Raw genomic sequence first — 15,762 nt, 5'->3', positions numbered from 1 at the left:
TAACATAAAGTCTGAATTTGTTTTTGAACAAATCCATGTAGTCTCTAGTTTTCCTATCTCATTTTGCTAATTTTGTGTACTTGTTTATGAAGAATTCTATTTCCTATCTCATACTCTTGTGTCAAAAAGAGTACATTAATTACCAAAATGTCTTCTTGAGGTAATTCACAGAGCTGTAATGCTTTGATCTAAAAGCAGGGATTACCCTATTCTTATTCTGACACTTTCAATAATTAATCATTTCATAAATACAGCTTGCTTCTTAAACTAGATCATAAGCCTCTTGCAATATGGGATTATTTTAAAAATAGCTTTTGGATCCCACGTGGTAGCTGCCGTAAGTACTGTGCAAGCAAATAAATGCTCATTAGGTAGTTGTTTTGGGTGATTATATATCACAGTGAAATTAATTATATAAAGATTCTCTGGAACCTTTCTTCTGATCCAGAGCTAGCTTTCAGGTGGTCTTTGAATCCAATGGTATGAAAAAATAAGGTGGCTTGTCCATTTATCTGAGGAGACAGTCCAAAACTTTCTTCAGACTTTAAAATAGGACTATGGCTCATAAATATAGCAGTCATTTATAATGTTGCTCCAGTGGGAAAGCATAATCAGAAATCCAAGCAATGCATATACAAACACCGCCAAGGTATTAACCCATACCTAAAAAAGAAACCGATCTAGCAGTATCTGCCAAAGGTGCACTTCCAGTAATAACAATTTTAGGATTTAACCTCTATATACTAAAAGGACTATTTCAAGTTCATAATGTTGTTACTTTTTAAACTATTAGTTATTGGCAACTCAATTCTATTTTTAAGGCTTTGCCTTAAAAAAACAACTTTCAAACATTATATTTTATAAGATATTTTTGAAATACTGTCATAATTCATAATTATATGTATAAGACTATTCTATCCACTGTGCCTAGAGTAATTTTCTATTCATTTACTTTGTGCTACACCTATAATCAAGATTTTTGGTTCCCTATTATCTAAAGAATTAAAACTAAAATTTATTTTTGTATTCCAAAGCATTACAAAATACATTTCCATCTCATTTACTTCACTAAAATATATCTTCTACTTTATTCATTTTCCTTTAATTACACTTTTTATTTTGAAGTTAACTTTAGATTCACATGAAGTTGTAAGAAGTAATACAGAGATCCCTTCTACCTGTTACCTAATTTCCTCCAATGATCGTATCTTATACAATTATAGCACAGGATCCAGACAGGACACTGACATTGACATAATCAGTACACAGAACATTTCCGTCACCATCCCCAGGTTGCCCTTTAATAACCACACCCACTTCCTTCTACTCCGTCCCCTCTTTAACTGCCCACAACCATTAACCACTTCTATAATTTTGGCATTTCAAGAATGCTATATAAATGGAACAATAAAGTATATAAATAAAATCAATCAGCATAATTCTCTGGACATCAATCCAGGTTGTTAAGTAACCCATTCATTCCTTCCTATTGCTGAGTAGTTTTCCAGAGTCTGGAAGTGCCACTGTTTGTTTCACTAATCACCCACTGAACAACATCTGAGTTGTTTCTTGTTTTTGGTTACTACAAATAAACTGTACACTCATGTCCAGGTTGATATGTAAACATAAATTTTCATTTCTGGGATAAATTCCCAGAAACACAATTTCTGGGTTGTCTGTTAGCTGAATACTTAACTTTGTGAGAACTGCCAAACTGTTTTACAGAGTGACTAGGTCATGTCATATCACATCAGCAATGTACAAGTGATCCAGTTTCTCTGCATCCATACCAGTATTTGGTGTTGTTACCATTGTTCTATTTTAACCATTCTGATAGATGTGTAGTCATATCTCATCTTGGTTTTACTTTGTATTATCTCTAATGGCTAAGGAATAATGTTGAAAATCTTTTCATACACTTATTTGCCATCTGTATATAGTCTTTAATGGGATGTCTCTTCATGTCTCTTACCCAATTTCTAATTGGATTGTCTGCTTTTTAAATTTTGGGCTTGGGGAGTTCTTTATATATTCTAGATATTAGTCCTTTGTTGTCAGATGTGTGCTTGGGAAATATTTTCTCCTATTTCATTGCTTGTCTTTTCCTCCACCTCATAGCATCTCTGCTATGAAAATTTTTTTGATGAAGTTCAACTTACCTACTTTTCTTTTTATAAGCTGTCTGGTGTTAAATCTAAGAAATCATTGCATAGCCCAAGATTGTGAAGATTTGTTCCCATGATTTTTTGCTAAAAGTTAAAAAAGTGTTGTTTTATATACATTCAAGATTCATTTTGAATTCATTCTTACATAAAGCATGAGATTTATGTAAAGGTTACTTTTTTGTTGTTGTTTTGCTTATGAATGTACAGCTACTTCAAAACCGTCTGCTGAAAAGCCTGTTTCCTCCACTGAATTGTTTCGGCACCTTCATCATATTTGCATAGGTTCCCTGTCCTGTTCCACTGATGTGTCTATCTCTCTGCCAAAATCACGCTGTTTTGATAACTGTAGCTATAAAGTAGGTCCTAAAATCAAGTACACTGATTGCTCCTACTTGATTCTCTCAATAAATCATTTTGATTTAACCAGGTTCTTCATCTTTCTATATGAATTTTAGAAAAAACTTCCTTTTATCTACAAAGAAGTCTTGCTAGGATTTTGACAGGAATTGTATTAAATATGTGTATCAACTTGGGGAGACTTGACATCTTTACTGCTGTGTCTTCCAATCCATAAACATGATGTATCATTACATTTATCTAGATCTTCTCTGATTTCTTTTATTAGTATTGTATAGCTTTCAGCATACAAATCTTATACAAGCTCTATTAAATTTACTCCTAAGTATTTCTTGTGTGTGTGATTGTAAACAATAATGTATTTTTAAATTCAGTGTCTACATGTTCACTATTAGTACACAGAAATGCACTAAACCACTTCTAAATTGACTTTTGTGTTTATCTTACACACTAAAATCTTGCAGGATTCACTTATCAGTTCTAGGATTTGGGGGGTACATTCTTGGGGACTTTATACATAGTCATATTATTATAAATAGGGACAGTTTGATCTCTTCTTTTCCAATCTGTGTGCTATTTATTTCCTTCTTTCACTTTAATGCACTGATTAGAATTTCCAACCGTATGCTGAGTAAGAGTGGTGAAAGGGGGACATTCTTGGTTTGTTCCCAGTCTTAGGGGGAAAGTGGTCAGTCTTTCACCATTAAGTATAGTGTTAAGGTTTTCTATAGTTGCTCTTTTATCAATCTGAGGCAGTTCCTTTCTATTCCCATTTTTCCATCACTGTTTCATTTCCTGTCAGTTTTTATCACGAATGAATGGTGAAAAATTTCAAACACTTTTACTGCATTGACTGACGTGGTTAGATTTTTATTTTTTAGCCTATTAAAATAGTGTTATCACAGTGACTGATATTCAAATAGTGAGCCAGCTCTGCACCCTTGGAATACACTCTGCTTGTTCAGGATGTATAATTCTTTTTAAAGATTGCTTAATTCTGATATTTTGTTAAGGATATTTGGGTTTATTCCATGAAGGATACTAGTCTATAGTTTTTTTCTTTTCTTTTCTTTCCTTTTCTTTTCTGTGGTAGTGTCTTTGATAGCAGGGTAATAATTATTTTGTGAGATGGATTGGGAAATCTTTCCTTCTCTTTAAAAGTTTTATAGAATTCTCCAACAAAGATATCTGAGTCAGGAGATCTCTTTGGGGGAGTTTTCTTAATTACAAATTTAATTTACTTAACAGTTTTAGGGCTGTTCATATTATCTACTTCAAACTGACTAAGTTCTGATTATCTGCATTTTTTCAAAAAAACTGGTCCATCTCGTCTAAGTTGCAAACGTACGTGTAGAGCTGTTCGCAGTATTCCCTTATTATCCTGTTGATGTTTGTGGGGTTTGTATGCTTGTTTCTGATGCTATTTTTTGATAATAGCAATTTCTGTCTTCTTTTTTCCCTTTGTCAGTCTATCAATTTTATTGATCTTTTCAAAGAACTAGTTCTTCTGTTTCTCTGGTCTTCACTATTGTTTTTCTGATTTCAATTTTATTGATTTTCACTCTCAACGTTTATTTCCTTCCTTCTTGCTTTAGGTATATTCTGCTCTTCTTTCTCTAGGTTCATGAAGGCTGTTCCTCTTTTCTAATATATGCACTTAGGGTTATAAGTTTCCTCTTGGCACTGCTTTAGCTGGTTCCCTTGTGCCCTCAAACTTTGATATGTTGAATTTTTACTCAGTTTAATGTGCTTTTTAAAATAAAATTACCTTGAGACTTCTTTTACCTGTAGATTATTTCTGTGTGTTGTCCAGTTTCCAAGTGAGTGAACATTTTCCAATTATCTTTCTGTTATTGACTCTATTTTAATACCATCGTGGTCAAAACACACTTTGTATTATTTCAGTTTTTTAACTTGGTGGAAGTTTATTCTGTGACTCAGGATATGGTCTAATTTGGAGTATGTTCTGAGAACTTGAAAAGAATTTACGGTCTGCTGTTGTTGGATGGAGTGTTCTACAAATGTTGATTACGTCTTGTTGGGTAATAGTGGTGTTTAATTCTTTTCTATTCTTGCTGATTTTCTATCTAGCTGTTCTATCAAGTGTTCGGAGAAAAGTGCTTAAGTTTCCAACTATAATTGTGAAGTTGCCTATTTCCCTTTCCAGTTCTATTTTTAATTTACATATTCTGCATCTCTGGTTTTTGGTACATACACATTTATATTGTTATGTCTTCTTGAAGGACTGCCCCTTTATCATAATATAATGCCTCTCTCTGGTAATTTTTTTAGTCTACATTCTACTTTCTCTGATATCAATATAGCCACTCCTGCTTTCTTTTGATTCATGTTTGCATGATAACATCTTTTTCCATCTCTTTACTTTCAGCCTGTCTAACTGCTACAAATGGAATGAGTCTCTTATGGATAACATATAGTTGACATGTTTTTTAAAATTCACTCTGCCTCTGCCAATGTGTCTTTTAATTCATGTATTTAAATCACTTACGCTTACATAACTACTGATAAGTTAGAGCTTACGTCTGCCATTTTGTTTTGTTTTCTGTTCTGTTTTCTTTTTCCTGACTCCTCTGAGTTACCTGAACAGTTTTTTAGAATTCCGTTTTGATTTATCTAGTGTTTTTGAGTCTATGTCTTTGTATAGTTTTTTAGTGGTTGTTCTAGATAGTATATCCTATATACATTACTTATCACAGCCTACTGGTGGCATTACTATTTCAAGTGGACTGTGAAATCCTTACTTCTCCGTATGTTCCTTATGCTTCCCTTTTTGTAATATAATCAATTGCCTTATATATTTTCTCTTCATACATTTAGAACCATATCAAAGAATGTTAAAATTTTTGCTTCAAATGTCAAACATAATTTACAAAGTCAAGAGAAGCAAAGTATATTGCGTTTATCTATATTTTAGTTTACGATGTTCTCTTTTCCTTCTTGATACTTCAGATTCCTTCTTTTATTGTTTTCTTTCGTTTGGAGAATTTCCTTTAGCTATTCTTTTAGGGTAGGTCTGCTAATGACAAATTCTATTTTTTCCTTCATCTGAAGAATATCTTGATTTCTCCTTCATTCCTAAAAGATATTTTTGTTTGGTATAGAATTCTGGGTTGACAGTTTCTTTTCTTTCAGTATTGAAAAATGTACCATTTCCTCCTGGCCTGCATGATTTCTAACATGAAATTCACTGTCATTTGAACTGCTTTTCCCCTATAGGTAAGGTGTCATTTCTCTTTTGAGCTTTTAAGATTTTTTTTCTTTCTCTTCAGTTTTCAGAAGTTTGACTATTATGTGTCATGGTATGGATTTCACTGGACTTATCTCTTTGGAGTTCCTTAAACATCTCAAATTATATTAAATTTATATCTTTTGCCACATATGTAAAGTTTTCAACCTTTATTTTTTTGAGTAGTTTTCCAGCTATGCCCTCTTTCTCCTCTTTTTCTAGGACCCTTATGATAAAAATGTTGAATCTTTCATCATAGTCCTACTTATACCTGAAGTTATGTTCTGTTTTATCTTTCAGTTTACTTTCTTCATTGTTCAGATTGGATAATGTCTATTTTTCTATTCACTAATTTTTTTTTCTCCATCATTCTGCTGTTTATTCCATTCACTGCTAGTTTTATTTTTTTTTTAATTTTTTATTGCTTTATAGTCATTTTACAAGGTTGTGTCATATTTTGGTTTTGTATTTTTAAGTTGTAAAATTTCCATTTGATTCTTTACACCTTTTGTTTATTTGCTCAGACTTTCTATTTCTTTGCTGAGACTCTTATTCTTCTAAATTTGTTTCAAGCATCTTTGTAATTGCTCATTGAAGCATTTTAAGATGGACACTTTAAAATATTTGTTAGACAATTTTAACTTTTCTGTCATTTTTATGTGCATATCTGTTGATTGAATTTTTAAATTCAGCTTGAAGTTTTCTTGGTTCTTAGTATGACAAGTGATTTTCAACTGAAATGTGATCATTTGAAGTTTTATGAGACTGGATCTTATCTAAAGCTTCTTTTTAAATGGTCCTACATGGTGCAGGAAGAGAGAATACCACCTTGTTATTCCCAGGTGGGAGGAGAAGTTGAGGTCTCCCCCTTGGCCTCTGATGACATCTGAAAGGAGAGGCTCCTCATTACTGATGGGCAGGGATGAGATTTCCAGTCCCCAGTCAAGCTTCCACTGGTATCTCCTTGGTTGGAAAGAGAAGGGGTGCCTCATTATGGCTCCCTAGGCTTTAATGGCAACACAAGGATATGGTACGTTTACCTCTGGATGATGGTAAAAGTCCTGACTGTCTCACCAGCCCACTTATGGCACTACCCAAAGGAGGGGAGAGAAACGGATACCTTGTTACTGCCAGGCAGAAGTGGAAGTATCAGCTCCCTACTCAATCTTCTGTGTTATTACCCCAGTGGGGAGATGAGGGCATCTCATTATAGCCTGGAGAGGGTGACAGTCTAGGTTCTCTACTTAGCCTCTGCTGGTGGGGGTGTAGGTGTGGCCCCAGTTTTTTCGTGTTATTTGGGTAGAGTAGAATGGCTACTGCTTAAAAGTTTTGCCTTGCTAGGTTGCCCTTTTCCTGGTTGTTTGGCTAGAAAGAGCAGGCTTTTCTTGGGAAGTGTTTGCGTTCATTGGTATTTCCGGGTGTTCTGCTTCTCCAGAATCCAGTCTAGGAGATAAAAGGAAAGTGAAATCCCAAACAACTGCCATGTTGTTCTTTGGATCCCACGGTCCCTAGCTGGTCTACCTTCTTCCCTTTGCCTTTCCATTTTCTTAAGTTTGCTTTATTTTATCTAATATTCAGTTATACTTGAATGTGAGGAACAGAGAAAAGTAAATCTCTTCCATCTTCCTTAAAGTGGAAGTCCTCACTGATTTTTAAATCACCTCTCTCATTCTCATACCCAAGTTTCTGCCATCTTCTGTCTTCTCTAACCATAAAAATCATACCCCTCTTGAGAAAACTCTTAATTCTTGCCTATTATATGAAGGCTTCTCCAATTAGTTTGATTAAAATTCTATTTTATCCTTCTGACTTTTCTTTGGACATCTTTGTTCTGAACTCAGCTACATTCTATCTTCTGAGATATCCCAGGTAAATCAGTTAATCTCTCTGAACATCAATTTTCTTATTTGTGAAATGATGAAATTGGTTCCTGACTATTTCACAAGATTTTTAATACACATTAAATTTAAAAAACAGGAATGAAAACATATAAAATGCTTGTCAAGTGTTAGGTTTTACTATTTTTCCAAATGTTCTATGTAAGACTTGTCCCCACTTTGTAAATTACAAATTCTTTGAGTAAGAAGTTATCTCATATTTTCTTACATATTTGTCTACAAGAACTAGCCCATAGGGTAGAACCCTCTTTGTTCTTAGAGATTCATTCTAGATGTTAAGAATACTGAACTACCAGACCGAGTGCAGACAATAGCATCCAATCCATCATTATTTATCAAGAAAACACATAAACAGTTAATTCATGGCCCTTGTTATTATATTCATATATATTTCAACAGGCATGGGTACTATTCAAATAGTCTCTGAAATACTTGAGAGTCTTTGAATACGATGTAGACTGGGTATGTTTTGAAGATATCCACATCAGAGAGAAGGAAAAGGATCCATTTCATTCAAAATTTTTTAAGGTATGTTTATATATACTATGCAAGTCACTCTCTAGATGTAAATAAAATATTCCCTTCTTTGAGAAACTCACAAACCTAACTACAGAACAAAGAGCCACATAAACTTAAGAGTTAATTTAGTCTACCCTCTCTGATAGTAAGCTGTTGCTTTTGAAGCTTTACAAAAGACACAAATGAAAATATCTCTTCTATCTAATTTAATTCCTTAAACCAATAACCTCCTCTCTTTTTGTTCTTATAGGAAATAGAAAACAAGTGGTTCCCATCTTCTGTAAGAAGTCTTTTGGCAATTACAGAGCAGTAAATCTATACTTACCTCTTATACAAACAACAACAAAAAAACTATAGTCTTTGCTTAGAATAAACAGCTTGGTATCTCAAACACAGAAGTTAAGATCAATTGGTTAAAAATAAAATAAGATGATTCAGAAGGTAATGAAAAGATCTTGCATGCTGAATGAATGGAACCTGCCATTTCCATGTGATGACACTAGCAGTAATATTTTCTAATTAACTACCTTTGCTCACCAAGCATCTGTGGCTTACAATCTGGATTTGCTGTATAGTTTCCACTCAATGAAAACTGGGTTCATCAACCACCTCCTTATTATGATCCTCTTGGGAATTAATAAACTGGTATTCTGATATAGAGGTAATCTCCTGTGTATTGAATAATGTGAGCCTTCCCTCTAGAGATGAATCACTACCCACTATGTTGATAAATACTAAGATTCTAGTTTTGCAAATTGTAATATTAGACTCTGAAATGTATCACACCAAAGTGAAATCACCTTTGTAAAACACCTCTGGGAGTGTGGGTGACATTTATGTGGCTCACCTCTTCCAAATGCAACATAAGCTGTAAAAATACCGGTAGATCCACTTACTGTTATTCCAAGACCAATAATGCTAATATGACTTCAGTACAGAAATGGAAGAAAGAGGCAGTTTATTGTTCTTAACATTGATGAACAATTAATACTGAAATCATCTAACAGATCACAAACTTGAAAATAACTCATTGCCAAATGTTTTTATAAAAACAAAAAAAATTAAATTAAATGACTTTAATTCATAATGTGAAAAAAGTTTTTTAACTTTGGGGGGAATATGTGCTAAAGTTAGTGTTTTTGAGCAAAGAAGCTTTTCCTGTACTTTCAACATGCAAAATACTTTTAATTTAAGGAAGCAAACAGAGAAGGCTCTCACCGTCACAGTTACATTTTAATTTCATCAGCATCACTTTGACAGCTGTTTTTATTGGAATATATTAATAATCCCCAAATGTATTTTGCCTGGTAACTTCCTTTAAGAAATAAAACTGTTTTGGAAACAATTTTAACAGTATATTTATGAAAGACTAATTGAGTCATCTGTCTCTTAGGAAAATTTAAAAAATGAGTATCTCTTTCCTGTTATTACAAAACCTCAGCATTTCACTGTAAATATCATACAGTGGCTCTATGAATGCCAAATTCACAAGAACAATCACAAATTTAAGCATTTTCCTATGAATCAGAAGTTAACTATTATGAATAAATTATGTGTAACATGAAATTATAAAATCAGTTCTCTGACACCTATTTAGTAAATTTTCAAAAAAGCTGAAACAATAAGAAAGAAAACAAAGAAACATGAAAAGCAGCCAAGAGGAAAGAAACATTTCTTAGGAAAAAAAATCACATTAGTTAGAACTACATTTAAAAAGTGCAAAAATTGGCTACAGTTAATAAAAATAAAAACACTGGACAGATAGTGATTCCAAGTGATTTTCCAATTCTAGACAATCTCTAATATCTTAAAAACTCACAGAAAGTATATTTTGCTTTTAGTTCTTTTAGAACCAGCTGGTAATACATTAAAAGCTCATGCATAGTCATCACACTACGTATGTATGGTAAACTAGAAAGAATGCTTGGCTGAGGTAAACTAGAAAGCATGATGCTCGGGTATCTAGACAATCTATTTAGAACTTTGCCAAAACTGACATGCTGCTTTTGTGAACCCAAACAGCATTTGTTTGGCTCTTGGTATAACAAGTTAACAGTGAAGCTTTAAAGAATTTTGAGGACCCTTGCTTATGCTGGCTTCTAAATGTACCAGTCTATAGGCAGATTTTACTATTCTTAAACATTGTAAAGTAGATTCTAAAAAGAGCTTAGAAAATTGCTTTAAAAGGTTTACTTTACTTTTAAAAGCATCTGTTGCTCCAGGTGCATGGTTTTTGTCTGGATGAAACTTCAAAGCAAGCTTTCTATAAGCTTTTTTCAAATCTTCATCACCAGCATCTTTGGTAACTCCAAGTACTTCATAGTAATTTTTACATTTGTTTATGCTGTAAACAAGAGAGTGTTACATTATAATGTACGTTTCAAGGAAGAACTTCGAGTAATATCTGCAATTTTCATTTATTAGAATAACATAAAGAACCGTCTGTGGATTGTTTTCTCAATATCAAATAATAGTTTATCTGTTAAGGGTTATTGCCTCATTCTCTTTTTCAACCACAGACCATTCTTCCACCCTCTCTCAGTCCAAGAATTAGCCATGAGAATGTCCTTGGTGCAATTTATCACAACTACAGAGAGGCAAAGCAAAGCTCATAACAATTGTGGGTAAAGGACAGAGAACACACTGTAACTAAAATGAGAGAGTAACAGTAATTTTATAGGACTCTTAAGCACATTAAAAAACTCCCAAACTCCTCACAAGTATGTTGCAGCTAAGGATTAATATGCGTTGCATTCCAAGAGTTTTGTTGTTGCATAACGTAAGCCTAGCCAAATATCAAAGCAACAGGTTAGTACATGTAAAACAATTACAGTACCCTATGGCTTAAATGTCAAGGCAAGTTAATCCAGTTAGGCAATGCTAAAAAGAATTAATTTGTGTCATTCTCTGAAAGATAAAATCTCATAACAAAATACATCATGGGACTCAAAATTATTTGTTACAGATTTTCATTATGATGAACATACTCTTAAAGATTACTCATATAGTTTATAACCCTAAAGATGTAACATTTAAGCCCTGAGTCTTTGAAGTATGTAAGGAAAAGAAATACTTTGAATGGTGCAGAGAACGTTAATTCTTTTGGATACAAACATTTTCCCATGACCTAATAATTTTCCTTCACTAAAATCCAGGTGCATTTTAAATATTTTTTTTTTTTGTCTAGTTCTTTATGACTTTAGATGTGTTCCATTTGAGTGGCTTGATGATAGAGGTAGTAAGAGGAAAAAGGATCTGAGGCACAATTGTTCACTGACAGTTAAAGAACTGCAAAGGCTGACTTGAAGTTTTCAAAGAAAAGAGACAAGATTCAGCTTTTTTTACTACTAAGCCTATTAGCCATCACAGTGCCTTGTACTTAATAGATTCTCAGTAAATATTTATGGAATAAATGAACCTTAGCTCTCTTTCATAATGAAAGCATTCATCATTTGTTATATGTACAGGAAAAACAAGAGAACACATTGTTAAGATTAAAGAATTTTTTTTATAGTCACATCAACAAAAATCTGTTATGCAGTCTTCTTCATAGCAATAATAATTAAAATCAGATTTTTCTACTTTAGATACTTAATAAATACTAACACAAGTCAATTTTATTTCATAAACACAACACAACATTTAATTAGTCAATACTATTTACTGGGCACCAACTATGTCCCAAGGCACCTGAGATCTACTAGTGAATGAAAGAGGGAATGATCACTGCCTTTGTAGCCTCATTCTCCTGAAATGTTAAGAAACTATAAGACAGGAAAAAAGGGAAGAGGGACATTTACAGAACACCTACTGTGTGTCCGGCACATGTCCACAATCCTATATCCATGTTTCACTATCCATAAAGTTCTGAAAAATGAAAGTTATTCTATAACTAATTTCACTTAAAAAACCTGTTTGAAAATCTTCAGAGGCAAAATTTGACCTGAACATATGTGAAGCTGCTACAGAATCTTCATTTACCACATTCAAGTGTGAGTATGTGTACCTTCTGCTGCAGATATGTGACTACTTGTTACGGGCTGCTTACCAGACTCTGCTAAGACATTATGTCACACATAATATATGCTCCTTATTCCTCTTCTGAAATATGAAGAATTCTGAGTTCCAAACTACATCTGGGCCACAAAAATTTCATATGAAGAGTTGTAGACACTTATGCTGACTATTTCACACAAACTATCTCATTTACTCCTTTATGTAGATATTATCCCCATGTAACCAAAGAGGAAATCAAGGCTTCGAGTGATTATGTAAATTGCCAAAAGCCATAGGAACCAAGATTTATTTCTTCAACAAAAATTTACTGAACATCTTTTTGCCAGATGCTGTTTCTGATACTAAAGTGGTGAATAAAACGGTCAAAAAAAATCCCTGTTCACACTACATTTACAATTGGGAGAGAGACAAGCAATGAACAAATATACAAGTAAAATACAAAGCATATCATACAGTGATAAATATTTGGAGAAAAATGAAGTGGCAAAGGGAAACAGCGAATGGAAAGAGAGGCCTCCTATTTTAAATAGGGCTATTAGGAGATGCTTCACAAGTGAAGGTTCAAACCTCAGTTTGTCTGACTTGAAAATGCTGCTGTCTCCAAATCAGAATAAAGAAAAGGAACCCACCCAGATTCCAGAGCAACTGTCCGCTTCCTTCTGTTTGCTTTTCTAATCAGTATTTAAACAGACTGTTGGTTTTGGTACGCAGAACATGCTTTCTCTGACTCTCTTCTTGCTTAGTTTATACAATTTCTTCAGACCTCAGCTTAGGTCTTCCTTTCTCAAAAACTCAGATTCCTCAAGATTAAGTTCAGTGACCCTCTTATATTCTCCCAAAGCTATCTGAAAGTAGCCCTGTCCCAGAAATCACCACAATGCGCTGCAGCCGCTTACTTGTCTGACTACTCTTGCAGACTATCAGGCCACTTGAAAGCAGGCATTGAGTCCTGCTCACCGTATGTATTGAATGGATGGACGGATGAATGGATGGATGACTGGCTCAGTTTGAGGGCAAAAATGGTGAAGATTCAAGTCATTTTTGGACAAAAGGTAATAAGTGCTGTAAGAAAAATGTAACTGCCACCAAAAATCAATTTGGAATAGAGCATAAAACTGTGGGACAAGGAATAGAGCTAAGAATACTGTCTAACAGATACTACCTGAGTGCAAAAACCAAAAGTCAGTAATACACAAAATACTAAATAATCCTAAAATCATTATACTATTTGGTTTGAATGCATACAATGTTTACTTATGTACCAGATTAATCCTCTAAAATTGTTTCGTTGATATTTCCTGAGCACAAAAGCCTAGGCAACAGAAAAAGGTAGCCCAGGAGAGGGCTGCCGGATAGTGTAGGGAAATTAGGTTGGAATTCACAATCTTCTAAAGATGAATCATAAAGCTAAGAATTGTTACAAAGAGAAAAAAGGTAGGAAAAACAGTTATTTCACTAATTCTTAGCTGTATCTAGCTCTACTGTATCTTCACTGCACTGAATTTTTCATCATATATTAGAGGAGAAATCCTTTGAGAAGTCAGGAGAGAGGCAAAAAGTCGACATCACCAATGGACAAGCTGTAGACCGCATATTTCACGTAATGTTACAAATATACTCATTTACCTAATTTTTCACATCTGAATGAGAAATTACCATTCACATATTAATTTTAATCCGTATACTCATCATACTTCTCTTCATCAGCTAAATGCATTTGTCACATTTTTTTAATTCACTCTTTACTGAAAGATTCAAACCTTCTTCTCCATCCTCACCAAAAAATTATATTAAAAAAAAAAAAAAGAAAAAAGGAAGGGAAAAGAAAAGAAAAGGAAAGAAAAGAAAAGAAAAAGGATAATAAATTAAAAAGAGATAACTCACTACCTGCACTGGAAGGAAAGGTTGTACAAAAAGGCAAGAAAGATTTGCCTGGGAATTCAACAAAGGAGAAGTATGTCTAGTTCAACTTTTATGTCTTCCTTTAAGTGCGTGCATAGCGGGGGGGGGGGCCCTTTCAATTCTTTTTTTTTCATGTGTTATAGATGACTTTTAAGTTAATTCCAAATTCAATTTGGTGTTTAGGGAAATAATTATTTATTCCTGAGACAAAGGATTATTATTTCATAAGTTTAGCAAAATGATTTGCTTTCTTTTCATTTAAAGAACTATAGTTAAAATCATATCCTAATGAAATCCTCATAATTCAAATAAGTTACCAGTTATAGAGAAGTGTTCCTAACTGATAAATATAATGATGTCCCAGTTAATGATTTCACACTGATCTTACAAATTTTTAAAATGTAAGTTGGGCTTTGTTTCAGTAAGATATTAAAAACCTCTTCAAATTAGATCCATGACACCTTTTGCTCTGTATTTTTTCAATATATCTCAACTCAAAGACAACAAACAGTGCTTAGTTTCACAGAATGAGTTTTACAAACAAAGTTACACACTTTTTCTTCAGTCTTACTGTAAGCTTCAGTCTTACTTATGCAATGGATGCAGTATTATTGCATGGCTTCTCCCATTGAGCCAAACTGTCACTGAGCAACTTGTTTGCATAATAGTGCTAACCAACAAGATAACATGGCTTTCTTCAGAAAAATCCCCTGTGTACAGGTAAAACAAACAAACAAAAAAAACATACAGCACGTAAGTGTCTGCTGGTGATCTGCTCCCTCACTAAAGCAACACTTATTCTGAAGGCTAATACAATGAAAAAGTGTTACATGATTCAGCTAAGCGATTCTTATATAAGGTACCAACTGAAGTCTTTTGAGTAACTTTGGGATTCTATTAAAGAATGCTCTGATCATATTAATCCCCCAAGGGAAAAAAACTGCATTTATTTAATAAAAAAGGTATGCTGAAACTATTGACCAGAGAAACAACATCTAATACAGGTAAACTACTAAGCTCATACTTGCACTCAGTAAGAATTCAGTCTCAAACCTACTTAGGTCCTCAGTGCTAACCAGCAATCCTCCCATTTCCTCTGCCTTTTCCGTCTCATACTTTCACCATTCTTCTCAAGCTTTCAATTTCATCTCATTTCTTCTGACTCTCAGAGGATAACCTCATCTGCAATTTCACAGAGAACATGGACCCAACCGACAGGAACTCCCTCAACATTGTATTTCCATCTGTCCAATTTTGGCCATATACAAAGTGGATCTGCACCCACCACGACCTTTCATTCTTCCATTCTCAAAATGTCCCCCTGCCCAAATACTAAAACAAAGAGAGGGCAAAGCAAAGCACTGCTCTTCTTCCCTTATTTCTACCATACTTTGAGTACTCCTCTTTTCCTTTCAAGCCTAGGGTAGAAGAAACGGAGAAAAAAGATTTAAAAAAAAAATAACACCAGATTTAGGAGCTTCCTATTCTCCACAGTTTCAACTACTTTTTTTTGGGAGGGGGTGATATTTTCAAATATACAGGTGATTCTGTAGTGCTTATGAAAAAAATCACAAAAAGATTCTAAATAAAAATCACATATAACGCATTTAACTTTTTTAGGTCTTTTCATTGAGAACATGTTCTCCTAATAAAGAGT

The 15,762-nt window shown here is 33.7% G+C and overlaps 1 protein-coding gene across 2 annotated transcripts in view; it reads right to left on the bottom strand.

Moving 5' to 3' along the window:
* Nucleotides 1-15,762, bottom strand: part of DNAJB14 (DnaJ heat shock protein family (Hsp40) member B14) — a 41,699-nt gene that overhangs the window by 13,167 nt on the left and 12,770 nt on the right. For both annotated transcript variants that reach the window (XM_031468879.2, XM_031468893.2), the window contains one exon: nucleotides 10,385-10,530. In XM_031468879.2, coding sequence (XP_031324739.1) covers nucleotides 10,385-10,530 — 146 coding nt within the window. The remainder of the gene's footprint in view (nucleotides 1-10,384; nucleotides 10,531-15,762) is intronic.

This window comes from Camelus dromedarius, chromosome 1 (genome assembly GCF_036321535.1).
Source record: "Camelus dromedarius isolate mCamDro1 chromosome 1, mCamDro1.pat, whole genome shotgun sequence".
In the NCBI taxonomy this organism is placed as follows: Eukaryota; Metazoa; Chordata; class Mammalia; order Artiodactyla; family Camelidae; genus Camelus; species Camelus dromedarius.
Note: the sequence above shows the minus strand (reverse complement) of the source record. Positions and strands in the feature narration are given on the sequence as shown.